The sequence below is a fragment of the Oncorhynchus nerka genome, linkage group LG19 (assembly GCF_034236695.1).
Source record: "Oncorhynchus nerka isolate Pitt River linkage group LG19, Oner_Uvic_2.0, whole genome shotgun sequence".
NCBI lineage: Eukaryota > Metazoa > Chordata > Actinopteri > Salmoniformes > Salmonidae > Oncorhynchus > Oncorhynchus nerka.
The window spans coordinates 29,725,201-29,753,036 of NC_088414.1; the positions used below are offsets into that span (position 1 = coordinate 29,725,201).

Here is a 27,836-nt window from a genome sequence, read left to right on the forward strand (position 1 = left end):
CTAGTGTCTCTGGATAAGAGCCTCTGCTAAATGACTGCCTTGCCTGGTTCACCAATTACTTTGCAGACAGAGTTCAGTGTGTCAAATCGGAGGGCATGCTGTCCGGTCCTCTGGCAGTCTCTATGGGGGTGCCACAGGGTTCAATTCTCGGGCCGACTCTTTTCTCTGTATATATCATTGATGTTGCTCTTGCTGCGGGCGATTCCCTGATCCACCTCTACGCAGACGACACCATTTTATATACTTCCGGCCCGTCCTTGGACACTGTGCTATCTAACCTCCAAACGAGCTTCAATGCCATACAACACTCCTTCCGTGGCCTCCAACTGCTCCTAAACGCTAGTAAAACCAAATGCATGCTTTTCAACCGATCGCTGCCTGCACCCGCATGCCCGACTAGCATCACCACCCTGGATGGTTCCGACCTTGAATATGTGGACATCTATAAGTACCTAGGTGTCTGGCTAGACTGTAAACTCTCCTTCCAGACTCATATCAAACATCTCCAATCGAAAATCAAATCAAGAGTCGGCTTTCTATTCCGCAACAAAGCCTCCTTCACTCACGCCGCCAAACTTACCCTAGTAAAACTGACTATCCTACCGAATCCTCGACTTTGGCGATGTCATCTACAAAATTGCTTCCAACACTCTACTCAGCAAACTGGATGCAGTTTATCACAGTGCCATCCGTTTTGTCACTAAAGCACCTTATACCACCCACCACTGCGACTTGTATGCTCTAGTCGGCTGGCCCTCGCTACATATTCGTCGCCAGACCCACTGGCTCCAGGTCATCTACAAGTCCATGCTAGGTAAAGCTCCGCCTTATCTCAGTTCACTGGTCACGATGGCAACACCCATCCGTAGCACGCGCTCCAGCAGGTGTATCTCACTGATCATCCCTAAAGCCAACACCTCATTTGGTCGACTTTCGTTCCAGTACTCTGCTGCCTGTGACTGGAACGAATTGCAAAAATAGCTGAAGTTGGAGACTTTTATCTCCCTCACCAACTTCAAACATCTGCTATCTGAGCAGCTAACCGATCACTGCAGCTGTACATAGTCTATTGGTAAATAGCCTTCCCACTTTCACCTACCTCATCCCCATACTGTTTTCATTTATTTACTTTTCTGCTCTTTTGCACACCAATATCTCTACCTGTACATGACCATCAGATCATTTATCACTCCAGTGTTAATCTGCAAAATTGTAATTATTCACCTACCTCCTCATGCCATTTGCACACAATGTATATAGACTCCCCTTTTTTTCTACTGTGTTATTGACTTGTTAATTGTTTACTCCATGTGTAACTCTGTGTTGTCTGTTCACACTGCTATGCTTTATCTTGGCCAGGTCGCAGTTGCAAATGAGAACTTGTTCTCAACTAGCCTACCTGGTTAAATAAAGGTGAAATAAAAAAATAAAATAAAAACTCCCTACTGTAGTGTCTCTGGATAAGAGCCTCTGCTAAATGACTCCCTACTGTAGTGTCTCTGGATAAGAGCCTCTGCTAAATGACTCCCTACTGTAGTGTCTCTGGATAAGAGCCTCTACTAAATGACTCCCTACTGTAGTGTCTCTGGATAAGAGACTGCTAAATGACTCCCTACTGTAGTGTCTCTGGATAAGAGACTGCTAAATGACTCCCTACTGTAGTGTCTCTGGATAAGAGACTCTGCTAAATGACTCCCTACTGTAGTGTCTCTGGATAAGAGACCCTGCTAAATGACTCCCTACTGTAGTGTCTCTGAATAAGAGCCTCTGCTAAATGACTCCCTACTGTAGTGTCTCTGGATAAGAGACTCTGCTAAATGACTCCCTACTGTAGTGTCTCTGGATAAGAGACTCTGCTAAATGACTCCCTACTGTAGTGTCTCTGGATAAGAGCCTCTGCTAAATGACTCCCTACTGTAGTGTCTCTGGATAAGAGCCTCTGCTAAATGACTCCCTACTGTAGTGTCTCTGGATAAGAGACTGCTAAATGACTCCCTACTGTAGTGTCTCTGGATAAGAGACTGCTAAATGACTCCCTACTGTAGTGTCTCTGGATAAGAGACTGCTAAATGTCTCCCTACTGTAGTGTCTCTGGATAAGAGACTCTGCTAAATGACTCCCTACTGTAGTGTCTCTGGATAAGAGACCCTGCTAAATGACTCCCTACTGTAGTGTCTCTGAATAAGAGCCTCTGCTAAATGACTCCCTACTGTAGTGTCTCTGGATAAGAGCCTCTGCTAAATGACTCCCTACTGTAGTGTCTCTGGATAAGAGACTCTGCTAAATGACTCCCTACTGTAGTGTCTCTGGATAAGAGCCTCTGCTAAATGACTCCCTACTGTAGTGTCTCTGGATAAGAGCCTCTACTAAATGACTCCCTACTGTAGTGTCTCTGGATAAGAGACTGCTAAATGACTCCCTACTGTAGTGTCTCTGGATAAGAGACTGCTAAATGACTCCCTACTGTAGTGTCTCTGGATAAGAGACTCTGCTAAATGACTCCCTACTGTAGTGTCTCTGGATAAGAGACCCTGCTAAATGACTCCCTACTGTAGTGTCTCTGAATAAGAGCCTCTGCTAAATGACTCCCTACTGTAGTGTCTCTGGATAAGAGCCTCTGCTAAATGACTCCCTACTGTAGTGTCTCTGGATAAGAGACTCTGCTAAATGACTCCCTACTGTAGTGTCTCTGGATAAGAGCCTCTGCTAAATGACTCCCTACTGTAGTGTCTCTGGATAAGAGCCTCTACTAAATGACTCCCTACTGTAGTGTCTCTGGATAAGAGATTCTGCTAAATGACTACACTGTAAATGTTCTACAGATCTCATATGACCATATTTTTATTTTAATGTCTTAAATATTGATGCCACAAATGTATAATTTGTACATTTATTCATAAAAAATGTAGTTATTTGTTACATCTGACTGTGTAAAACCTAGCATTTTTCCCCCAAAAATGATTATTTGTGTCTGAAATGAAACCATCAAGTGATAGTTTTAAACAAATACTTGTCTGTCATTGAACATGCCATGATTTGATAGTGAAAAAACACACCAATCTCTTTCAAAAGTTCTTTAAATAATAAAAGCTAATTTCCCAACATTTGAGAAAATGTATATATAGGATATGTTTTGGAATGAAAATGTTCGTATGGAAAGCCTTACCATCAGTCTGAGCAGTTTTACTGCATGTGAAACTAAAGTGACAACATGGTGTAATGACAGTAGGACTAAATAAATGAAGGCAAGTGTTTACTTAATGGAACTGACTATGTATTGCCTCCTCATGCATGTGCATACAGACAGAGTCAACTCTACAGCAAACTAAGGCCTGTGTTTGACTATGTATTGCCTCCTCATGCATGTGCATACAGACAGAGTCAACTCTACAGCAAACTAAGGCCTGTGTTTGACTATGTATTGCCTCCTCATGCATGTGCATACACACAGAGTCAACTCTACAGCAAACTAAGGCCTGTGTTTGACTATGTATTGCCTCCTCATGCATGTGCATACACACAGAGTCAACTCTACAGCAAACTAAGGCCTGTGTTTGACTATGTGCCTCCTCATGCATGTGCATATACACAGAGTCAACTCTACAGCAAACTAAGGCCTGTGTTTGACTATGTATTGCCTCCTCATGCATGTGCATATACACAGAGTCAACTCTACAGCAAACTAAGGCCTGTGTTTGACTATGTATTGCCTCCTCATGCATGTGCATACACACAGAGTCAACTCTACAGCAAACTAAGGCCTGTGTTTGACTATGCCTCCTCATGCATGTGCCTCCTCAGGCCCGTGTTTGCATGTGCATACACACAGAGTCAACTCTACAGCAAACTAAGGCCCGTGTTTGACTATGTATTGCCTCCTCATGCATGTGCATACACACAGAGTCAACTCTACAGCAAACTAAGGCATGTGTTTGACTATGTATTGCCTCCTCATGCATGTGCATATACACACAGAGTCAACTCTACAGCAAACTAAGGCCCGTGTTTGACTATGTATTGCCTCCTCATGCATGTGCATACACACAGAGTCAACTCTACAGCAAACTAAGGCCTGTGTTTGACTATGTTAAATGTCTTCCCGAGAGCATACAGTAAAGAAATGCAAATACATTTTCCAAATCTCATTCCACACAAGTGTGATTCGTAACACACCAAGACAACATAACAAAAACATTTCCCTGGGCTTTGTTCTCTGGAAAGCTTTCCTAAACACCAGCCGCGGTGAAGCTCTTTATCTTCCCTGGCCTGACACCTGGAGAAGGGCTGATGACAACAATACCAGGTCTTATGTCTTTATTTGGGGTTGGTGCTTGCAGGCAGAATCTTCACTAGGGGCCAGAGCAAAACGTGTCAGACATACCGTAGCTCAAGAGCTTAACTTTAATGCAGGTTTGACTCACCGATGTTCTGTAAACATAGACAGCATGCACTGGTGTGTGTGTGTCAAATTGGGAGAGAGAGAGAGAGTGTGTGTTTCAGGTGATGTGTAGCAATGTGTGTGTGTGTGTGGAATGTATAATGTATAATGTCTGTGAAATGTTAAAACCAGGCCAATTTTGCATGTTGCCAAACACATCACTCTTGTTGTTTGACTACAGTAGCACAGTAGTAGCCTTGGCCTAAAATTCATAGCTCATGAAGAATTTCTATCACTATGTTCAGATGACAAATTGCCACACTGGTTGCTTGAGGATATAGGCTATCTTAGAAAATTGGCTCAGCACAGTCTGTTAGGATTTTGTTTTGTTGCACTCTATGCATTGAATGACACCGAGCATGTCGCCGCCTTGTGGCGCACACGAACACATCGCACAACACGACGACCGACACGATTTCACAACCAGAGTGGTAATAGTGTCAAGGCAGAAAGACCGTACCGCTACCCAGCGCCTCAACTCTCGTGTTTGTACCGGATTCTGCTGTCGCCGACCTTTCAATCTGTCTACCGATCTGAAGGCTGTAAATGCTGTCATCACTTCTGCATCCACCTACTCCTCTTGTGTAATCTTGTGTGATCTCAAGGCATGGATGTCACGGTGCGCCTTGGCAGGATAAAATATTGTAATCCGAATTGAGTAGGCTACAGTCTGCGAGGATTTAGCACTGGTTTACACAATCAACTAACTTGACATTCAAGTTAAAGTGTAGCCTAGTGCAATTAAGCTGTGAAAAGTGGAAACCGACCTGACCGTAACTGCAACTGATATGTTTTGACTGGTGAGCTTCCGAATTCGGAATGAAGGCGGCTGTACAGGCAGGGAGACGGCGGCCCTTCCAGCGGTTCTGCTGCTGTGGAGTTGGGCTTCTCGCGGTCATTTGGCTCGCACAGGTCGCGCACGTGACAGGTGAGTTTTTCCACAAGGAATAATGATGGGTACATTTTGCATAATGTCAATTAACGTATATTATTGCTTGTAAATGTGGGGTGTTTTTTAGCATCACATATTTTTTACTATTCCTTTTGAAGTTGAAAACATTTTAGGACATGTTTATATCTTCACAGATTGTATTATAATACCTAAGGGTGGAAATGATCGATCTGTCAGCTCATTCACATTCTTCATTAATTAAATTTACAATTAAATACTGCCATCGGCTAAATATGCAAGATTATTTAATTTCTTGCAAAATAATCATTATGTAACCATATTGATAATAGGCTGTATGGGATGAAAGAGAGAGATTTGGAACCAACAGATTGGATGATCCCCTCCCATGTCCCATCCCCCAATATTCAGCACCTAGATTGTGCGTCACATTGAACCTTCAGCATCATTTTTTTTTTAACCCTTATTTTACCAGGTAAATTGACTGAGAACACATTCTCATTTATAGCAATGACCTGGTGACAAATTACAGGGGATGAATGAGCCAGTTGGAAGCTGGGGATGATTAGGTGGCCATGATGGTCAGATTGGGAATTTAGCCAGGACACCAGGGTTAACATCACTACTCTGATGATAAGTGCCATGGGATCTTTAGTGAGCACAGAAGTCAGGACACCAATTTAACATCACATCCAATAAACAACACCCTACACCAGGCAATGTCCCCAATCACTGCTCTGGGATCTTTTTTGTGTCTGTTTTATCCTCCAACTCTACTTCCAGCAGCATTTGGTCTCCCATCCAGGGACCAACTAGGGACCAACCAGGACTGACCCTGCTTAGCTTCAGAGGCAAGCAGTGGGATGCAGGGTGGTATGCTGCTGGCATCACCCCCCTGCTCGAGCCTGGTATCCTCACAGAACCTCTCATCTCAGGCAATCACCTGCACAGAACCTTCTAGAGTCGAACCAATTACTCTGAGGGAACCTAGAGAATACATATCCCTATCAAGCATTGCATTAAGTAACATGAAGACGGATGGTTGGAATTGCACCACAGTGAGAAAATAGATAAGCATATAAACTGTGTGTAAAGGGATGAGTGTATGAACTTAAGAGAACATTGATGACATGCAGTTATTCATATCCTTTGTATGAACAGCGCATGGTCAACATCTTGCCCAATGGTACTCAACTCTTACACTGCAAGGTCCAGAGACTGCTGGTTGTCTGTTCATCCTGATGATGAATTGCACACACCTGGTGTTCCAGGCCTAATTCAGTCCCCGATTAGAGGGGAACAATGAAAAAAAGGCAGTGGAACTGGCTTCGAGGTCCAGAGTTGAGTTTGAGGGATCTAGCCTTTAGGGGCCCTATTCTCTACCTGGTTCTACTGCTCTAGATCTCCTGGTTTCCTCTCGGGGGATGGATTCAAATACTCAGCTATGAAACAACAGATGGTCAGGTAAAATGATTTAATCAAGAGTGTGTGTGTGTGTGTGTGTGTGTGTGTGTGTGTGTGTGTGTGTGTGTGTGTGAGATTGTGTGTGTGAGATTGTGTGGGCCAGTCCTGTGATTTTCAGGTTGAGAGAGTATGAGTTCATGTAATGATTCATAGATTAAGCAATGACACAAACCATCTGACAACCAGTGTTCTGATGTTTTTCATATTCTCCTTTAATAGCTGTCATATTCTTCAGTTTTCCCTACTAAACTTTCACTATCTCATAACTACCATCACTGTTGGTTAAGAGCTTGTAAGTAAGCATTTCACGGTAAGGTCTACACATGTTGTATTTGGCGCATGTGACAAAGATTGATTTGATGCATTTAACCCATATATTAATTAATAGGCCTAATCTTGGGAAAAAATATGAACAATTATTTAATGTATCTTTCTAATGGCAAATGGCAAGATGTGTATTACTGTATAAATGAATTAATTTGCCATGTTCACCATACAGCATCATTCTAGTGGCAGGCCTACTAGTCACTATAGTAGAGCAATTGTTCTTGAAGGCTTTTTCATTGATTGCCAGTTCCAGCTTAGTTCGAGGCTTGACCATGCAGATGCAGGATCTTAATTTGAGCCAGTTTGATAAAGCAGGAAAATCATCCTGCAGAAACAGGAAATGTGAACTGTTATGTGGATTATAATGAATTAACATTTTTGTAGGGGTTGATACATTTTTCCTTAGGGCAAATAAAGTCTGCAATTGTAAAGTGGAAATTATAAACTTTTGAAGCCTTTTTAAACCTTGAATACACTACAAGTTTAGATATCCTACTGTGCAGGAAAATTCTCAGCAACAATGCCTACAATGCACCAGACAGATCATCTTGAGGAATGAACCCCACATCTTCTATAGAAAGAGACGAGACTCAGGCCAAAGTGTAGTCTTCGTCTGGGTCTGGGTTGGAGCCCTGTGTTCTGTGATGTGTGGTCGTGTTGTGAGTGTGACAGAGGCCCATTTGAATTTCATATTACCCAGGTTCCTCTTGACAGCTCCACATGAAAGCCTCCACATCCCCACTCTCAGACCAAGTGCAACACGTTGATTGGACTGTAGAGTAAAACAAAGCGATAAGTGATCATGAAACAGACTGGACACAGAGAGCGATCAAGCAACCTGAGTAGAGGGTAATGGCCCCCACCTGGCTGGCTGGCTCTGGTCTGGTCTGCTCTACTCTGGTCTGCTCGGGCTCTGGTCTGGTCTGACCGGGCTCGGGCTCTGGTTTGCTCGGACTCTGGTCTGCTCTGGTCTGATCTGCACATGTCTGCTCTGGTCTACTCTGCTCTGGACAGAGATCTCAGTGAGTGGCAGCAGTTATATCTGTGTTTCAGGAGACAATGACACAGATACAGTACATCAGTGGAGGTCCTCACTGTTGATGCTGTCCTTCCATATATAGTGGTTAATAGCGGATGTCCAAATAAAGAGATAGGCTATCAACAGAGAGATACGGTACAGGGATTTACTCCGTGACGAGATTGCAGTGCTGACATGATGAATGGCTTATGAGTGTGCTCATCAAAGATGACATGATCTCCTCTGCTGACTCTCTCCGGTTGCTTCCTCCAGACTGTATTTGTATTATCTGTAACATCTGCACTAAAACACAAAGCCTTTCAAAGTTGTGTCCAATAAGATAGTGTTTTGTCTTTGGACCGGTCTTTTGATGAGTCTCAGTGCAATAAAATACAAAAATTACAAATCAGTTGACTTACATTTCAATAGAGCCGGAGTCGTCTGGGTCTCAGCCAGAAGAGGGGGGTGTTCCAGTTCGTTCCAGACGCAGGCTGATGCAGGAGGAGTGGACAGAAGACAACCAGACACTGGACCTTCCTAGACCAGGTGAGTCAGCCTCACAGCCCCAAACATCTCTCCCACCTCAACCTCCACTGAAGGACCCTGATCCCCATTCTAGACAAAAGTGTATGTTCCCTACCATGTCCTCTGGCACACAGCTCTATATGATCGTCTCCTCAGAGAATAGCAGCTGACAGGGACCATTCAAACTGTATAGTATCTCTGTACTCAATAGTCTTCTCCTTAGCGTTAGCTGATTAAGTACAGGAATAGGAGTATAGGAGCCCTACAAGTATAGGAGCCCTACAAGTCCTGAAGACACATCAATGCACAAACTGTCTGTTGACTAAATATTTATTTCCCAAACTGTGTGGAACACTTGAGGGGGCTCCAGGAGTGTCTAAGCTGTGTAGATGTGACTTAGTGTGTTAATGTGCGTGTGTGTGTGTTTTGGGAAGGCGGTTAGTGCTGTGTGTATATGCTGGTGAACCTTGGCTCTCCTCTGCGGGTTAACTGAAAAGGTCATGTGGGCCGAAGCTGCAGTGCAGTGGTTGTCAGGAATCGGTGCTCTGTAAACTGTGCGTCTCAAACTTGGCTGCCGGGCCAGAGGAAAGGTTCTGTCTGGAGGGGTTAGAGCGCCATGCCAGACTTGCAATGGAAGAATCAAGGAAATATATAAACAGTAAGTAAACACAGTGGAGGACATGGGGTAGAAGACAGCGAGGGAGATCTCTGCAGCAGGACGACAGGACTGAGCAAGGCACAGTGTAGTGATTTCAGTCTGCGATATGAAAATGTATGAACTGCATTAGACACCACTATCTCCCTGACCTGACACAATCGTTCTAGATTTACACTTGGCAGAAGAGAACTATTAATGCAATATGTGCACCTGCAACACCAATAAAGCAAGCACTTGATGTGTGGTCTTTCTGTTACAAACAGACCTCCCTCAGTATCTTTGACAAGGACACAACTCCCTTATGAGTCATAAGGTAAAAATACAGGTTGTAGAACAAGAGGCTGATGGATCTGTGGGCAGGTAGATGACATTAGGTCTTTCAGAGCTGCACTACTCCTAGGCTACAGAGCACAGGGCAGGCTACTCATCTTTATCTTCACGTAAATCCCCTATTCTCTGTTTACTGTAACTGCTAATGATTACATAATCCAAACGGCCAGCTCAGACAGACCTCTAGGAATATTATCTTGGGGATAGCGGAAGTGAGGTTTCAGTACCCCTACCCCTTATCTGCCGCGGTTTTCCCGTCTATTGCTATATCTCACTTTATTTTATCTCTCTCAATCGCTCGCTCTCTTTCTCTCTCCGTTCCCCCGCTGTATAACAAGACGGAGATGGCAGCGTCTGCCTTCAGTCGAGAACCCTTTGAGGCCAGCGTTGCTAAGCAACTGAATGCTACATTTTGAAACCCAGATAATTCTGTCTTTCAAGCATTCAAAGTGCCGAGGCAGAATGAACAACCAGATCGAGCTAAAAATAGACCAGGGGAAGAAGATAAGGCCATGCATTTTAATAAGGGCTCTATTCAATCCGTATCGTGGAAGTTCAGCGTTACAGTGTGATTGACATATAAAGACAATGTTCCCGTATCAGTGGAGACGGCATTCATGGTAAATGGTGCAGATGTTGGCTCAGTCGGAAATTACCTTTACATTTTTATTGTGCTCTCTGCAACATTTCAACGATCCAGATCGAATAAATAACGATGGCTTGTGTTTTTTATGCATTAGTTTTATTCGGCAAGCAACAGAGCCAGTCGGTTTGAGGATTATTTTTCCACAGAGATATTTTAGTGGCTGCAGGAGAGAACTGAAAAAGAGAATCTGATAGATACTCGAATGATATTTCTTTTCACAAGACCTTGAGTTTTGTCAGGGGAGTAATTTATTATGGCTGTCAAATAAAGCAAATGGCCACTAAATGCAACCATTAAACATGGGAGTAGTTGTGTTTTTGTCTGAAGTCTTTGTGAATTGGGGAGAATATCCTTAGCTCTCATCCCGTCTCTCTAGAACCCTTGTTCTCTCTGAGTTCCCATTGGTTCCTGATGATGACTTAAAGGTCCTAGGTTAAGGATGGAGAGGTCCTAGGTTAAGGTCCTAGGTTAAGGATGGAGAGGTCCTAGGTTAAGGTCCTAGGTTAAGGATGGAGAGGTCCTAGGTTAAGGTCCTAGGTTAAGGATGGAGAGGTCCTAGGTTAAGGATGGAGAGGTCCTAGGTTAAGGATGGAGAGGTCCTAGGTTAAGGATGGAGAGGTCCTAGGTTAAGGTCCTAGGTTAAGGACCGACTGCTCTGTGTGTGTGCTAGCCGTCTTCATTTCAGATAGGGTATTAGTGGTGGAATTCTAATAGTTTTACTGCAGCAGTTTCCTTTGTTTCCCAGGCCACCAACATAACACTGAGACTTGACGCTTTAAGACGATGGATAGTTCCATGTGATGTGTCTGAACAGGTGGAGTAATCTCCTGTGAGGGACTAAAGCTTATTGATTGTTCTCCCACTGTAGGTCTCCTGAGGATTTCTCAAATGATTTCAGCCAGTGTTTTGTCAGATAAAGGATGGTTATTGAGGTTTGGTGAGATTTGTGTGGTTGGATTGGCTTTGACTATTTTTGCTCTTGTCGGCCTTTCGTAACTATGTCATAAAATCAAAGAAATGTTTTGATTCGGGATAAAAAATGCAAGGTTGTTGTAGTGGGGACCTCCCAAGTGGTGCAGCGGTCTAAGGCACTGCATCACAGTGCTTGAGGCATCACTACAGCCCCGGGTTCGATCCCAGGCTGTGTTACAGCCGGCCGTGACCTGGAGACACATGAGGCGGCACACAATTGGCCCAGTGTCGTCCGGGTTAGGGGAGGGTTTGGCCGGTCGGGATTTCCCATCGTGCTCTAGCGACTCCTTGTGGCGGGCCAGGCGCCTGCAAGCTGACAACAGTCACCAGTTGTACGGTGTTTCCTCTGACACATTGGTGCGGCTGGCTTCCGGGTTAATTGAGCAATGTGTCAACAAGCAGTGCAGATTGACCCCTTCACCTCTCCTGAGTCTGTATGTGAGTTGCCGTGATGGGACAAGACTGTAACTACCAATTGGATACCACGAAAAAGGGGTTTAAAAAAAGGTTGTTGTAGTGGTTTCAGTCTATGTAGTGGTGCTGTTTCTGTTGGTGCGTGAGACTACTTTGCTCTGTGTTTCACTCAATACCTTAGCTTGACTCCAAGATACCCTGCAGCTTTTTCAATCAATAACATCTCTTTCTTTCCTTCCCTCTGCCTGCCATTCGGTCACACTCTTAAGTCCCTTGCGGCAGAGTAACTCAAGTGGAGATCATCTCACAGCTTTAGCGGTTTAATTTAGTTGGGGGTTCACTTTTAATCCGGACTGATATGGCATTAAACACACACTCAAGCATACTTATGGGTTCGCACACACGCAGGAACACACACATATTACATCACATGTCCATTTTGAACCCTTCTCTAGTTACTTGATTGGATCAGCAATGAAATAAAATAAGATCAAGCCCATTCACAGTGTGAATAATGATAAGATCTAGTGTCTCAGAGAGAGATCTATGCAGGTTTGCATTTATTGTCATGAATCTTGCCCTTGAGGCAGCTCTTGCAGAGGGGTCACTAGCTGTCATAGTCACTAAGTCACAAAATCTGATTTAAACCTAACCCTAACCTTAACCACACTGCTAACCCTAATGCCTAACCCTAACTTTAAATGAAGACCAAGACCATGAATTTCTACGATGATATAGCCAATTTTGCAGAAATCTCTCAGTTTTACCTCAAGCGTAAGATTAATGACAATAAACTTCACCCGGTGAGATTTATAGGAGACCAGACACACAGAGATGTAACACTAGTAGATGTAATAAGAGGGTGCGTGGTGCAGAGCCTGTGATGCCAGAGAATAAACACGTGAATGCTGCTACGACTCCACGCCTCGCCCCGCCCCGCCCCGCCTCGCCCCGCCTCGCCCCGCCCCGCCCCGCCCCCCGGGCTGTATATTTCATGAGAGCTGATTATGTCCTATGTCCAGTATTGGAAGCCAAGCTCAGATATAGTAAATCATCATATGGCTGGTCTAGTCAATCAGCAGTCCTGTGACAAAAGCCTAGTAAAGGGAACAGAGGATGAGCATCCTCACAAATACAATTCCTAGCCAACACTGTCTCGTATGCTTTCGCTCTCTCAGACCTCTCCTGAGGGTTGGCAAGGAAAAATACATATTTTTAGAAATTTCTCTCCAGAGCTCACTGTCATTTCTCTTTTTTCATATTTCATAAGCCAATACCATGGTAAACACACATTCCCCTCCCTCCCCCTTTCTCACCATTCGCTCAGCCGTCATTGGCTTACCACTGCCGCCCGTCAACAAACCACAGTCCCCAGGGAGAGGGTCTCCATGGCAACTGCTTTCACCGAAGCAACCCATCAAAACGTTCATCTGAGACGCGTGTTTCAGCACGGCATTTGCATAGACACGTTCAACTGGGGCCTTGTGTATTGGGGCTACATGTCCTGGGGACCTGGGGAAGGATCCAGATCTGGCCTGGTTTCCAAAACACAGCTATAGGATAAGGAAAACAGAAAATGATAATAATACCCCAACTACAGCACAGATGTCCTCACACTGATAAGATGTAGATGTGTACCCACGTTCTTTAGTGAGATGCTGCCTCACTATTTCTTATGATAATCTGATAGAAAGTTGACATGCTAAGCTGGGATAGTTTAGTGAACAGGTCCTGCCCCAGTGCAACAGCTGGCCAGAAAAGAAAATAAGCTCCTTTCCCCACAGTTCTCTGGGAGGTGGAAGTAGAGCAGAGGCAGAGAGAGGGACCCTCACCCTCTGAGGCTCAGATTCAGAATGTTGATTACATCGCTAGATGTACATTAGATAACCATATGTTGTACACATACACAGTATAGAAGGGCATTGTATAGAAGCACACTGTCATCCTACAAACCTCTAGACCATATGGCACCCTCTCCTCTCTGCCTCACACTACAGATTCAAGGATCAAAATCGAATAGCCTTGATCACATGAGAGGTGTGCTCTTCTAATCTACAGGGAGAAGCTTCAGGATGGCATGCTGTCATAGAATCACAGCACAGCTGATGGTGTGTAGTGGGCATACTGTGTAGTGTATGTCATGAAGCCTATGTTTGGTGGTGTGTGTCATACATCATGTGATGTGTAGCATGTATATTATAGGGAGTGTGTTTGGTGTAGAATGAGTCGTGCAGCATGCGTCAGACAGCGTGCATTGTGGGACTGGCTGTATAGGCTACCCAGAGCAGCAGTTCTATTAATAGGTTTGGGCTCCCCAGTTGTTAAAGTTCATTTTCCCCTGCGTCTGAGTACTGATTTAGCAGCAGTGCCCTGTGCTCTCTAGGCTGCAGCCTCCTCTCCTCTGCTCGTCGTGCTGGGGGGAACTGAGGGGAAGCTTTCACTAACACTCTCACATACGCCTGAGGACTGGAGGAGCAGGAACCAGCTGTTCCACACACCTCCTCATCAGAGCTCTGCTCCTCTGCTCCTCTCTCTCTACACGGCCCAGGGGGGCAGCATCTGCTAGCCTGTACAGGTGTCTGGCTGCGTGGAGGGAGCAATTCCATAGGAGATCAGTTATTAGGCTGCTGTGTGTCAGGCGGATAAGTATGATTTCTTGGAGTCTGAGCCAGATCCTGACGCTTAGCTGCAGCAATTCCTTTCGGACCGTGGAGGAACAAACCTTCAAGGTGCCTCCTTCAGCTATATACTGTCAAAGACTCCAGTTACCCAAGTCATAGACTTTGTTTTTACACTGCTGCTACTCGCTGTTTATTATCTATGCATAGTCAATTTACCCCTACGACTAACCTGTACCCCCACACATTGACTCGGTACCGGTGCCCCCTGTATATAGCCTCATTATTGTTATTTTATTGTGTTACTTTTGGGATTTTTTACTTTAGTTTATTTGGTAAATATTTTCCTAACTATATTTTCTTAAAACTGCATTGTTGGTTAAGGGCTTGTAAGTAAGCATTTCACGGTAAAGTCGAAAACTGTTGTATTCGGCACGTGTGACAAATACAATTTAATTTGATATAGCATTGTATTCCTTCAGAAAGGATTGGACCTGGAAAGCAATTTGGTGAAATTGTCATTCATTCTTCCAGAAGGCCTGCTGTGTTATTACGATGCGTGTATCTGTCCTTTATCATAAGAAGGATGATGATCCAGGGACAGGAAAGCAATGTCATTACAAACCAATGTGGCAGCTTGATGACGCTGTTCTGCTTTTTTTGAGCGGCATGACATCCATTTTGTCAGATTAGCGCAAGACTCTGATTTCCTTCCCCCTCTGCTGTTGTTGTTGACTATCCTTTTCCACCTCCATTCCCCTCTCTCTCTCTCTCTCTCTCTCTCTCTCTCTCTCTCTCGCTCTCTCGTCTCTCGACTATCCTTTTCCACCTCCATCTCCCCCCCTCTCTCCTTCCCCTCTGCTGTTGTTGTTGACTATCCTTTTCCACCTCCATTCTCCCTCCCCCTCTCTCTCTCTCTCTCTCTCTCTGTTGTTGTTCTCTTTTCCACCTCCATTCTCTCTCTCTCTCTCTCTCTCTCTCTCGTCTCTCGACTATCCTTTTCTACCTCCATTCTCCCCCTCTCTCTCTCTCCTTCCCCCTCTGCTGTTGTTGTTGACTATCCTTTTCCACCTCCTCCTCTCTCTCTCTCTCTCTCTCTCTCTCTCTCTCTCTCGTCTCTCGACTATCCTTTTCCACCTCCATTCTCCCCCTCTCTCTCTCCTTCCCCCTCTGCTGTTGTTGTTGACTATCCTTTTCCACCTCCATTCTCCCCCCCTCTCTCTCTCCTTCCCCCTCTGCTGTTGTTGTTGACTATCCTTTTCCACCTCCATTCTCCCCCCCTCTCTCTCCTTCCTCCTCTGCTGTTGTTGTTGACTATCCTTTTCCACCTCCATTCTCTCCCCCCTCTCTCCTTCCCCCTCTGCTGTTGTTGTTGACTATCCTTTTCCACCTCCATTCCCTCTCTCCATTCCTTCTCTCTGCTGTTGTTGTTCTCTCCTTTTCCACCTCCATTCTCTCTCTCTCTCTCTCTCTCTCTCTCTCTCTCTCGCTCTCTCTCTCTCTCGTCTCTCGACTATCCTTTTCCACCTCCATTCTCCCCCTCTCTCTCCTTCCCCTCTGCTGTTGTTGTTGACTATCCTTTTCCACCTCCATTCTCTCTCTCTCTCTCTCTCTCTCTCTCTCTCTCTCTCTCTCTCTCTCTCTCTCTCTCTCTCTCTCGTCTCTCGACTATCCTTTTCCACCTCCATTCTCCCCCTCTCTCTCTCCTTCCCCCTCTGCTGTTGTTGTTGACTATCCTTTTCCACCTCCATTCTCTCTCTCTCTTCTCTCTCTCTATCCTTTTCCACCTCCATTCTCTCTCTCTCTCTCTCTCTCTCTCTCTCTCGTCTCTCGACTATCCTTTTCCACCTCCATTCTCCCCCCTCTCTCTCCTTCCCCCTCTGCTGTTGTTGTTGACTATCCTTTTCCACCTCCATTCTCTCTCTCTCTCTCTCTCTCTCTCTCGCTCTCTCTCTCTCTCTCTCTCGTCTCTCGACTATCCTTTTCCACCTCCATTCTCCCCCTCTCTCTCCTTCCCCCTCCCCTCTGCTCTCTCTCCTTCCTCCTCTTGACTATCCTTTTCCACCTCCATTCTCCCCCTCTCTCTCCTTCCCCTCTGCTGTTGTTGTTGACTATCCTTTTCCACCTCCATTCTCCCCCCTCTCTCTCCTTCCCCTCTGCTGTTGTTGTTGACTATCCTTTTCCACCTCCATTCTCCTCTCTCTCTCTCTCTCTCTCTCTCTCTCTCTCGTCTCTCCATTCTCTATCTCTTTTCCACCTCCATTCATTTTCCCTCCCCTCCCTCTCTCCTTCCCCCTCTGCTGTTGTTGTTGACTATCCTTTTCCACCTCCATTCTCCCCCCCTCTCTCTTCCTTCCCCCTCTGCTGTTGTTGTTGACTATCCTTTTTTTCCACCTCCATTCTCTCTCTCTCTCTCTCTCTCTCTCTCTCTCTCTCTCTCTCTCGTCTCTCGACTATCCTTTTCCACCTCCATTCTCCCCCCTCTCTCTCTCCTTCCCCCTCTGCTGTTGTTGTTGACTATCCTTTTCCACCTCCATTCCCCCCTCTCTCTCCTTCCCCCTCTGCTGTTGTTGTTGACTATCCTTTTCCACCTCCATTCTCCCCCCTCTCTCTCCTTCCTCCTCTGCTGTTGTTGTTGACTATCCTTTTCCACCTCCATTCTCCCCCCCCTCTCTCTCCTTCCCCCTCTGCTGTTGTTGTTGACTATCCTTTTCCACCTCCATTCCCCCCTCTCTCTCTCTCTCTCTCTCTCTCTCTCTCTCTCTCTCTCGTCTCTCGACTATCCTTTTCCACCTCCATTTCCCCCCTCTCTCCTTCCCCCTCTGCTGTTGTTGTTGACTATCCTTTTCCACCTCCATTCTCTCTCTCTCTCTCTCTCTCTCTCTCTCTCTCTCTCTCTCGACTATCTCTCGACTATCCTTTTCCACCTCCATTCTCCCCCCTCTCTCTCCTTCCCCCTCTGCTGTTGTTGTTGACTATCCTTTTCCACCTCCATTCTCTCCCCCCCTCTCTCTCTCTCTCTCTCTCTCTCTCTCTCTCTCTCTCTCTCTCTCTCTCTCTCTCGACTATCCTTTTCCACCTCCATTCTCCCACCCTCTCTCTCCTTCCCCCTCTGCTGTTGTTGTTGACTATCCTTTTCCACCTCCATTCTCCCTCCCCCTCTCTCTCCTTCCCCCTCTGCTGTTGTTGTTGACTATCCTTTTCCACCTCCATTCTCCTCTCTCTCTCTCTCTCTCTCTCTCTCTCTCTCTCTCTCTCTCTCTCTCTCGACTATCCTTTTCCACCTCCATTCTCCCCCTCTCTCTCCTTCCCCCTCTGCTGTTGTTGTTGACTATCCTTTTCCACCTCCATTCTCCCCTCCTCTCTCTCCTCTCCCCCTCTGCTGTTGTTGTTGACTATCCTTTTCCACCTCCATTCTCCCCCCCTCTCTCTCCTTCCCCTCTGCTGTTGTTGTTGACTATCCTTTTCCACCTCCATTCTCCCCCTCTCTCTCTCCTTCCCCCTCTGCTGTTGTTGTTGACTATCCTTTTCCACCTCCATTCTCCCCCCTCTCTCTCCTTCCCCCTCTGCTGTTGTTGTTGACTATCCTTTTCCACCTCCATTCTCCCCCCTCTCTCTCCTTCCCCCTCTGCTGTTGTTGTTGACTATCCTTTTCCACCTCCATTCTCCCACCTCCATTCTCCTCTCTCTCTCTCTCTCTCTCCTTCCCCCTCTGCTGTTGTTGTTGACTATCCTTTTCCACCTCCATTCTCCCCCCTCTCTCCTTCCCCTCTGCTGTTGTTGTTGACTATCATTTTGCACCTCCATTCTCCCTCTCTCCCTCTCTCTCTCTCTCCTTCCCCCTCTGCTGTTGTTGTTGACTATCATTTTGCACCTCCATTCTCTCCTCTCTCTCTCTCTCTCTCTCTCTCTCCTTCCCCCTCTGCTGTTGTTGTTGACTATCCTTTTCCACCTCCATTCTCCCTCCCTCTCTCTCTCCTTCCCCTCAGCTGTTGTTGTTGACTATCCTTTTCCACCTCCATTCTCCCCCCTCTCTCTCCTTCCCCTCTGCTGTTGTTGTTGACTATCATTTTCCACCTCCATTCTCCCTCCTCCCTCTCTCTCCTTCCCCTCTGCTGTTGTTGTTGACTATCCTTTTCCACCTCCATTCTCCCCCCTCTCTCTCCTTCCCCCTCTGCTGTTGTTGTTGACTATCCTTTTCCACCTCCATTCTCCCCCTCTCTCTCCTTCCCCTCTGCTGTTGTTGTTGACTATCATTTTCCACCTCCATTCCCCCTCTCTCTATCTCTCCTCTCTCTCTCTCTCTCTCTCTCTCTCTCTCTCTCTCTCTCTCTCTCTCTCTCTCGTCTCTCGACTATCCTTTTCCACCTCCATTCTCCCTCCCCCTCTCTCTCCTTCCCCTCTGCTGTTGTTGTTGACTATCCTTTTCCACCTCCATTCTCTCCTCTCTCTCTCTCTCTTTCTCTCTCTCTCTCTCTCTCTCTCTCGCTCTCTCTCTCGTCTCTCGACTATGACTATCCTTTTCCACCTCCATTCACCCCTCTCTCTCCTTCCCCCTCTGCTGTTGTTGTTGACTATCCTTTTCCACCTCCATTCTCTCTCTCCCCCCCCCGGTAGAGAGAGGTAGGATCTGTGTCTAACTGTGTTGTATTGTTCTCTCTCCCTGAGCCATCCATGAGTTTCCAGAAGACATCTTCACCAAGGAGGAGCTGAAAGGAGGAGCAGTGCTGTTACATGTGCTGTGTGTGAGTGTCCCATAACACACAACGCAGAAAACACACTTGTTTAACACACCTCACAAAACAACCATGATACCATGATACTGCAGTTTTGCAGCCACACCCTTAGTGCAATTCCATCTGTTCAGATGTTTCCTAATATCATTTATCTGCCAATCATAGTGAAGTACACCTGCCCGAAATGAACTGAATAACTTAAACACTTCCTTATCACATCCTTACAGATTGTATCTCTATTTTCATCTCTCGCTGTATCTTTCAGGCTATCTACATGTTCTATGCTCTTGCTATTGTCTGTGATGACTACTTTGTCCCTTCCCTGGAGAAAATATCAGAGGTGAGAAAACCAACAACACCAATTAACATACAGGATACAGGAAGGTACAGGATACAGGAAGGTACAGGATACAGGGAGGTACAGGATACAGGAAGGTACAGGATACAGGAAGGTACAGGATACATGGAGGTACAGGATACAGGAAGGTACAGGATACATGGAGGTACAGGATACAGGGAGGTACAGGATACAGGAAGGTACAGGATACAGGAAGGTACAGGATACAGGAAGGTACAGGATACAGGGAGGTACAGGATACAGGAAGGTACAGGATACAGGAAGGTACAGGATACAGGGAGGTACAGGATACAGGAAGGTACAGGATACAGGAAGAAGGAGGCACCATGTGCTGCTTTTTATCACTACTTTATTACTACTTTTAGTTGACACATTTAAATATAAACTTTGTGCAAGACAGGCTGAAGAGGATTTCTGTTATCATGTATTTCTACAAAGACATCATGATCATGTATTATGATTGTGTGAGAATGTTCCCCTTGTCTCTGTCCCTGTCAGAACCTGCAGCTCAGTGAGGATGTGGCAGGGGCAACCTTCATGGCTGCAGGAAGCTCAGCACCAGAGCTCTTCACCTCTCTCATTGGTCAGTTCTTAATCACTCTGTATTTTACCTCATATTTCCTGATATCAGTGGCCAATATTGTGTCAATGAACACTATACATTATGCCCAACACTGACTGATACAAATGGCCCATAACTTTCACCATCTTGCCATGGATCTTCAAAGCATCCAAATGAACATGTTTGTGTATCATGTAATGCCACACATATCCATATGATGTCAGCAGAGTCAATATGAATAGTCTTTCATTCTACATCAACGTATAGAACACATTGAGATAACCGTTGGTTTCATCCACTAAAATGTCATTGTCACTACAGCCCCTCCCACACCTCTCTTTCCATCTCAGGTGTGTTCATCACTAAAGGAGACGTGGGGGTCGGCACCATCGTGGGCTCAGCGGTCTTCAACATCCTGGTCATCATTGGTGTTTGTGGCATCTTTGCGGGCCAGGTACAGACCTGCCAAAGACTACACACCTTATGATCTTAACATGGCTGAAGAGCTCATAAATACATGGAAACTTATTTTAGAAATGATTCTACACATGCACTGGCTGAGTGAACCTGAGGACTTCATCTTGATTTAGCTGTGTGTTGGTTGTCTGTGGAATCTCTCTCTGTGTGGCTCCTCCCCCTCTGCAGACGGTGGTCCTGACGTGGTGGTCTCTGTTCAGGGACTCCACCTACTACATCTTCTCTGTGCTGGCTCTCATCCTGGTGAGCCAGACAAGGGAGGGAGGAGGGGAAATTAAGACCACACAATCAGTGTATAGTAGCTTACTTGTGCTCTACAATTACAGTGCTGTATAATCTGCCTGTACATAGTGAAATGATGACATGAAATGCAGCTGTGACTATTTTAATGTGTTAACTTTCTCTTTGTAGGTTATATACGATGCAAAGGTTGTCTGGTGAGTTTTATCATGATTAATGCTGCCAAAGGTCTCAATGTTACACGTGAGAATTGTAAAAGTATAGTAAAATAGCAGTTTGCAGGTTTTAGGTTGTAGTTGAACTGTTTACTAGTTTTAGGTTGTAGTTGAACTGTTTATTTCTCTGATTGAACTGTTTACTAGTTTTAGGTTGTAGTTGAACTGTTTACTAGTTTTAGGTTGTAGTTGAACTGTTTACTAGTTTTAGGTGGTAGTTGAACTGTTTACTAGTTTTAGGTGGTAGTTGAACTGTTTACTAGTTTTAGGTGGTAGTTGAACTGTTTACTAGTTTTAGGTTGTAGTTGAACTGTTTACTAGTTTTAGGTTGTAGTTGAACTGTTTACTAGTTTTAGGTTGTAGTTGAACTGTTTACTAGTTTTAGGTTGTAGTTGAACTGTTTACTGGTTTTAGGTTGTAGTTGAACTGTTTACTAGTTTTAGGTTGTAGTTGAACTGTTTACTAGTTTTAGGTTGTAGTTGAACTGTTTACTAGTTTTAGGTTGTAGTTGAACTGTTTACTGGTTTTAGGTGGTAGTTGAACTGTTTACTAGTTTTAGGTTGTAGTTGAACTGTTTACTGGTTTTAGGTTGTAGTTGAACTGTTTACTAGTTTTAGGTTGTAGTTGAACTGTTTACTAGTTTTAGGTTGTAGTTGAACTGTTTACTAGTTTTAGGTTGTAGTTGAACTGTTTACTGGTTTTAGGTGGTAGTTGAACTGTTTACTAGTTTTAGGTTGTAGTTGAACTGTTTACTAGTTTTAGGTGGTAGTTGAACTGTTTACTAGTTTTAGGTGGTAGTTGAACTGTTTACTGGTTTTAGGTGGTAGTTGAACTGTTTACTAGTTTTAGGTTGTAGTTGAACTGTTTACTAGTTTTAGGTTGTAGTTGAACTGTTTACTAGTTTTAGGTTGTAGTTGAACTGTTTACTAGTTTTAGGTGGTAGTTGAGCTGTTTACTAGTTTTAGGTTGTAGTTGAACTGTTTACTAGTTTTAGGTGGTAGTTGAACTGTTTACTGGTTTTAGGTTGTAGTTGAACTGTTTACTGGTTTTAGGTTGTAGTTGAACTGTTTACTGGTTTTAGGTTGTAGTTGAACTGTTTACTAGTTTTAGGTTGTAGTTGAACTGTTTACTGGTTTTAGGTGGTAGTTGAACTGTTTACTAGTTTTAGGTGGTAGTTGAACTGTTTACTGGTTTTAGGTGGTAGTTGAGCCATGTATTTCTCTGATTGTAGGTGGGAGGCCGTGCTCCTAATGACCATGTATGGAGTTTACATTCTTATCATGAAGTGAGTATGCTGAAACTCCTCTCACAAGAGTCCTCAATCCAAAGAGCATGTAGCTAGTGTCTGCTTGTGCTGTTTCTCATATGACAGCTGTTTTGTGGTACAGGTTCAACTCCCAGATCAGGGGATGTGTGCAACGTCGGTTTGGGGGCCCGGGTCAGTGCTGCCTTGTCAGTGAGGGACTCAGAGACGAGGAGATGGCAGAGGACGGACTCACCTGTAACACCAACATGGTGCTGCTCAGGAAAGGTCTGTCTGGATTGGAGCTCCTTTCAGCTCTCACTGTCTGAGTGTTAGAAGCTGTGGCTGTTATTGATTTGTTGTTACATTACAAGTCTCACAGTGCATCATAACAACATCATAATGCATTATACTTGCCTGTTGGCTTTAGGTAAAGTGTTACCCCTCTACCCATCCCTCCCTCACCTTGCAGGACAACCCCAGGGTCAGGAGTCTCCTCCGGTGGTGATGGTGGACGAGCTCCTGATCCTCAACCCCCACCAGCTGTCCTTCTCCGAGGCCGGCCTGCGCATAATGATCAGCCCCCACTTCTCCCCTCGCACCAGGCTCACCATGGCAGGCCGTGTGCTCATCAGTGAGGTATTGGACTCAGACTGGAGGAACATCAACAAGGGGCTACATTAGCCACTATGGAGAACTAATGTGCACTCTCACTCTCTCTCACACTCTCTCTCGCTTTCCTACACAGAGACAGAGGCTGATCAGGAGTCCCAACAGCCAGCTGGACGGGGAGGCCAGCCCAGTGGCAGGGGGCACCCCTCTGAAGGGGTTGGGCTCTGGAGGTCTGGAGAATGGGGGCAGTGTGGAGAAGCAGACCCCTGACGGGGCCAGGGTAGGGGATGCAGGGGGGGAGAAGCCAGGAGCGGAGGGCTGTCACGCTGAGGAAGAGGAGGATGATGATGATGGGCCATTCAGGCCTCTGCATTGGCCAGGTGATATAACAAAATCTGAAAATACTCTGGATACATTCAGTAACATTATAAAATGTGGGGTAGGTGCAACGTAAGACAAAACCAATTACAAGGGTTTGAAGTATCTCTAAGTGGCCACTCGCCTCTCCAAAGTGTGCACAGTTCCAACGCAATTTCAATGCACTTTTATGACTATAAGGTGCTTTTTTTTTATAGCTTTCCTAGCTGTGAGAAACTAGAGCAAGCACACTTGTAGTAGTTGAATTTGGAACACAACCCTGCATCCCCGCCATCACACAATTACGGTTGTTGTTTACGCAATCCAAAAACGATCCATTATAAATCGCAACCTGGGTCAGGTGGGCATGATTTGAAAGCATGTTCTATTGACAACATGACTTAGTTATGAAATATGATCTTGTTAGGCTTGTGTTAGGCTTTCACAAGGCCTAACAAAACAGATGGTAGTTTTGGTGCTCATAGAAAGGAGTCATGAGTGCAGTCAGGTGCGTGTGCAACAGTACATTTCCTTCCACATACTGTTCAGAAAAACCACGGGTATGACGGCGTGTATAATCTTGTAACTCTACATCCAATATAGTGATCATAAACGTTGACACGGTATTTGACATGAGTTTTAGGATTTGAAAATGTTAAATGTTTTTATTGAAAAAGTACACATTTGGACTCACAGGTGTTTGGATTGCTTTTCTGGCATCAACGCGGAATTTAGTGTAATCCTCAACGCCTCATCTCTCAAAATACATTGAGTCATCTTAATATACAGCATTTCCCTCACTTAGACAACAAAAAATGTGTAAAAGTTGCCCAATTTAGCGGGAGGTATGGGAGCAACTTCTAGTCGTGCGCGGTGCTCAAGTTCAGAACAGCTGTCAGTCAAAACCAATACAGAGCTGTGAAGCGCAGAGCCAGACCTCTGACATCATGTATAACAAGTTACTGTACAGTCACTGCTTTCCAATTTTAGCGCTTATTAGTGCCCAAATCTGCCATTTTCAACCCGTATACGGGTACGAGTGTAAAGGGCTACAGACAATTTCCCTGACGTTCGCTGAAATTGCATTTGAGGAAAACAAAGTGGGTGTCGGCTCTGGTATGTTCTGGTCTGTGACCGACAGTATATTGTTGTTCATGTGTGTATGGCAGGGGGTTGCTGTGCGCGGGTCAAGTGGCTGATCTCGTGGCCCCTGGGCCTGCTGCTGTACTGCACTGTGCCTAACTGTGTGTACCCACGCTGGCACCGCTGGTTCATGGTCACCTTCGTGGCCTCCACCCTGTGGATAGCCATCTTCTCTTACCTCATGGTGTGGATGGTAAGGACCCACAGCAGAGCCGTAAGGCCATATTGGATGTTCCAGGAGTTGTAGGATAATATTGAGAGGGTGAGTGTGTGTGGTGTCTCTGTCTCTGATCTAGCTGTGTGTGCCCACCAGGTCACCATCATCAGCTACACACTAGACATCCCAGACTACATCATGGGCATCACCTTCCTGGCAGCGGGCACCAGTGTGCCAGACTGCATGGCCAGCCTCATTGTAGCTCGGCAAGGTACCAGTCATCCTCTCTTTTCAACTTCCTCTCATCTTCAGATTCCTGTCCAGCCTCTTGATGTCCTGGTGGTGTAGTGTAGACTGCTTTACTCCCCCCCCCCTCTCCTCAGGTATGGGGGACATGGCGGTGTCTAACTCCATTGGCAGTAATATCTTTGACATCCTGTTGGGGCTGGGTTTTCCCTGGGCTCTGCGCACTCTGGTGGTGGACAACGGATCATTGGTGGGTTCATTAAAACTCTCTCTCTCTTATGGACATTTAACAATCACCGACATCTGACCCCTCTCATCCTCCTCTTCCTCACAGGTTTACATCAATAACAAGGGCCTGGTGTATTCTGTCGTCCTGCTGCTGGCCTCTGTCTTCCTCACAGTAAGTGTGTGTGCATGCGTTCCTGTCACCATCAGTTACTGTTTCAATAGACATCTGGTTCTGAGCATCATTTAACCACATAACAGGCCATATGCCACACGCGTATCACAATTCTATTGGTGTTTCACTTTTTACAAGTCTTTTCTTACACACCACAAACACAGTATGATCATAGTTTTACTGGTATTTAAGGTTTTTACAAGATATTTGTTATGGACCACAAGCAGGATGCCGGCAGACAAGACAGAGTATAGTACAGTCTTTCTGGAGCAGGGTGTGGTTCCGGTGTTATGATACTGATGGTTTGTACCATTGTGGCTACCACAGCTCCAACTAGTTGTCGGGGATTAAAGTTGTTGACCACTGTAGCATTTTTTAGCTAAGCCTAACTATAACCCTTTTCCTTACCTATACCGCCATCACCTAACCTGCCACATTAGTTCTCCTAACCTGCCACGTTTGTTCTCCTAACCTACCAAGTTAGTTCTCCTAACCTGCCACATTTGTTCTCCTAAACTACCAAGTTAGTTCTCCTAACCTGCCACATTAGTTCTGCTAACCTGCCACGTTTGTTCTCCTAACCTACCAAGTTAGTTCTCCTAACCTGTCACATTAGTTCTGCTAACCTGACACATTAGTTCTCCTAACCTGCCACGTTAGTCGTAACCTGCCACATTAGTTATCCTAACCTGCCACGTTAGTCGTAACCTGCCACGTTAGTTCTCCTAACCTGCCACGTTAGTCGTAACCTGCCACGTTAGTTCTCCTAACCTGCCACGTTAGTCGTAACCTGCCACGTTAGTCGTAACCTGCCACGTTAGTTCTCCTAACCTGCCACGTTAGTTCTCCTAACCTGCCACGTTAGTCGTAACCTGCCACGTTAGTCGTAACCTGCCACGTTAGTTCTCCTAACCTGCCACGTTAGTCGTAACCTGCCACGTTAGTCGTAACCTGCCACGTTAGTTCTCCTAACCTGCCACGTTAGTTCTCCTAACCTGCTATTTAAACAAACCATCAGTATCACCATACCGGTGCTAGACAAGTTCATTGTGTGGCTCCATCTATTACGCAATCACACGCAATTAGTTCTCCTAACCTGCCACGTTAGTCGTAACCTGCCACGTTAGTCGTAACCTGCCACGTTAGTCGTAACCTGCCACGTTAGTTCTCCTAACCTGCCACGTTAGTCGTAACCTGCCACGTTAGTTCTCCTAACCTGCCACGTTAGTCGTAACCTGCCACGTTAGTCGTAACCTGCCACGTTAGTTCTCCTAACCTGCCACGTTAGTCGTAACCTGCCACGTTAGTTCTCCTAACCTGCCACGTTAGTTCTCCTAACCTGCCACGTTAGTCGTAACCTGCCACGTTAGTCGTAACCTGCCACGTTAGTTCTCCTAACCTGCCACGTTAGTTCTCCTAACCTGCTATTTAAACAAACCATCAGTATCACCATACCGGTGCTAGACAAGTTCATTGTGTGGCTCCATCTATTACACAATCACCCAGTCATAGCCAAGCTATTCCTTTCTTTACCTCATGCAACTTTTCTTTCCCATTTCCATTAAACCCCTCTCCATCTGCCCATCCCCTGTTCTCTCTTCACCTCCCCCTTTCCCCTTCTTACCTCCCAGGTCATGAGTGTCCATCTGAACCACTGGAAGCTGGACCGCCGTCTGGGCCTGGGGCTGATATTACTCTATGCCATCTTCCTGCTCTGCTCCATCTTCTTTGGGCAGATGTGAGGCTGACGCTGGGGTCGAAGGTCAACCCTGATTTGCCTTCCTGTCAGCTGCCACGTCCAGGAGTCCTCTGTCTCCCTGACATACTCTGTCCTAAAGCCAAAAAAACCCAGCCTCAGATACATCGTGCTACAGTTAACATGTGATGTTCCACAAACAGGATATCCTTGGGTGACATTGTACACAAATACACACACACGTTTTACTATCCTTGTGGGGACCTAAAATTTTCCCTAACCCTAAATAGCCTATGTCCACAAGGGAGAATTTTCCTTGTGGGGATTTCCGGATCGTTAGCCAGTCAGTCTCTCTCACACACACACTCACACACATACACACGTTGTGTTCTTCTATCCTTGTGGGGACCTAAAATACATTTCCATTCAAAACACTATTTTCCCTAACTCCTAACCATAAACCACCAGCCCCTTACCCTAATTCCAACCTTAATTGTAACCCTAAACATAAATCCTAAACGAGGGACAATTTTCCTTGTGTCACTTGTGGTGACTCTTGGGGATTTTAAGGTCCCCTCAAGGATAGAAGACACACACACACACACACACACACACACACACACACACACACACACACACACACACACACACACACACACACACACACACACACACACACACACACACACACACACACACACACACACACACACACACACACACACACACAGCAGTCTTTTCTATAGCACAAACCTTTTTCTTCCGAAGTTTGGTGTTTTAATACGTAGCAACACCGAATGTTCAGCAGTGACCAATGGAAAAAGAATACAGTAGACTAATCCTGGTTTCTTGACCTTACGTTCGGAACGCCCGTGTTTGTTTAATGTATGCCCTAGCTGTATGCCCTAGCTGTATGCCCTAGCTGTATGCCCTAGCTGACATTGCCTTGTCGTGTGGTGATACAGTGTGTACATTTGTGCAAATGTGTAGCAGTGCTGGGGTACAGTGGAGCATAGAACTGTCAGTAAGGTACTATGAACGAAGCAATAAGAAAAATGGACGTTGTTAACGTGT

General features: G+C 45.5%; 1 protein-coding gene across 1 annotated transcript; it reads left to right on the forward strand.

Annotated features, from left to right (window-relative positions):
* Positions 1–4,834: 4,834 nt before the first annotated feature.
* LOC115146937 (sodium/potassium/calcium exchanger 3-like) lies at positions 4,835–27,346 on the forward strand. The gene is made up of 17 exons (XM_065004854.1): positions 4,835–5,366; positions 8,587–8,703; positions 18,989–19,065; positions 19,322–19,396; positions 19,913–19,997; positions 20,327–20,430; positions 20,622–20,696; positions 20,865–20,890; positions 22,140–22,193; positions 22,297–22,439; positions 22,624–22,790; positions 22,900–23,143; positions 24,290–24,456; positions 24,577–24,691; positions 24,804–24,916; positions 25,001–25,066; positions 26,698–27,346. Exons 1-17 carry the CDS (start codon positions 5,258–5,260, stop codon positions 26,806–26,808), a joined length of 1,848 nt encoding a protein of 615 aa, XP_064860926.1. The 5' UTR covers positions 4,835–5,257; the 3' UTR covers positions 26,809–27,346.
* The last annotated feature ends 490 nt before the right edge of the window (positions 27,347–27,836 follow it).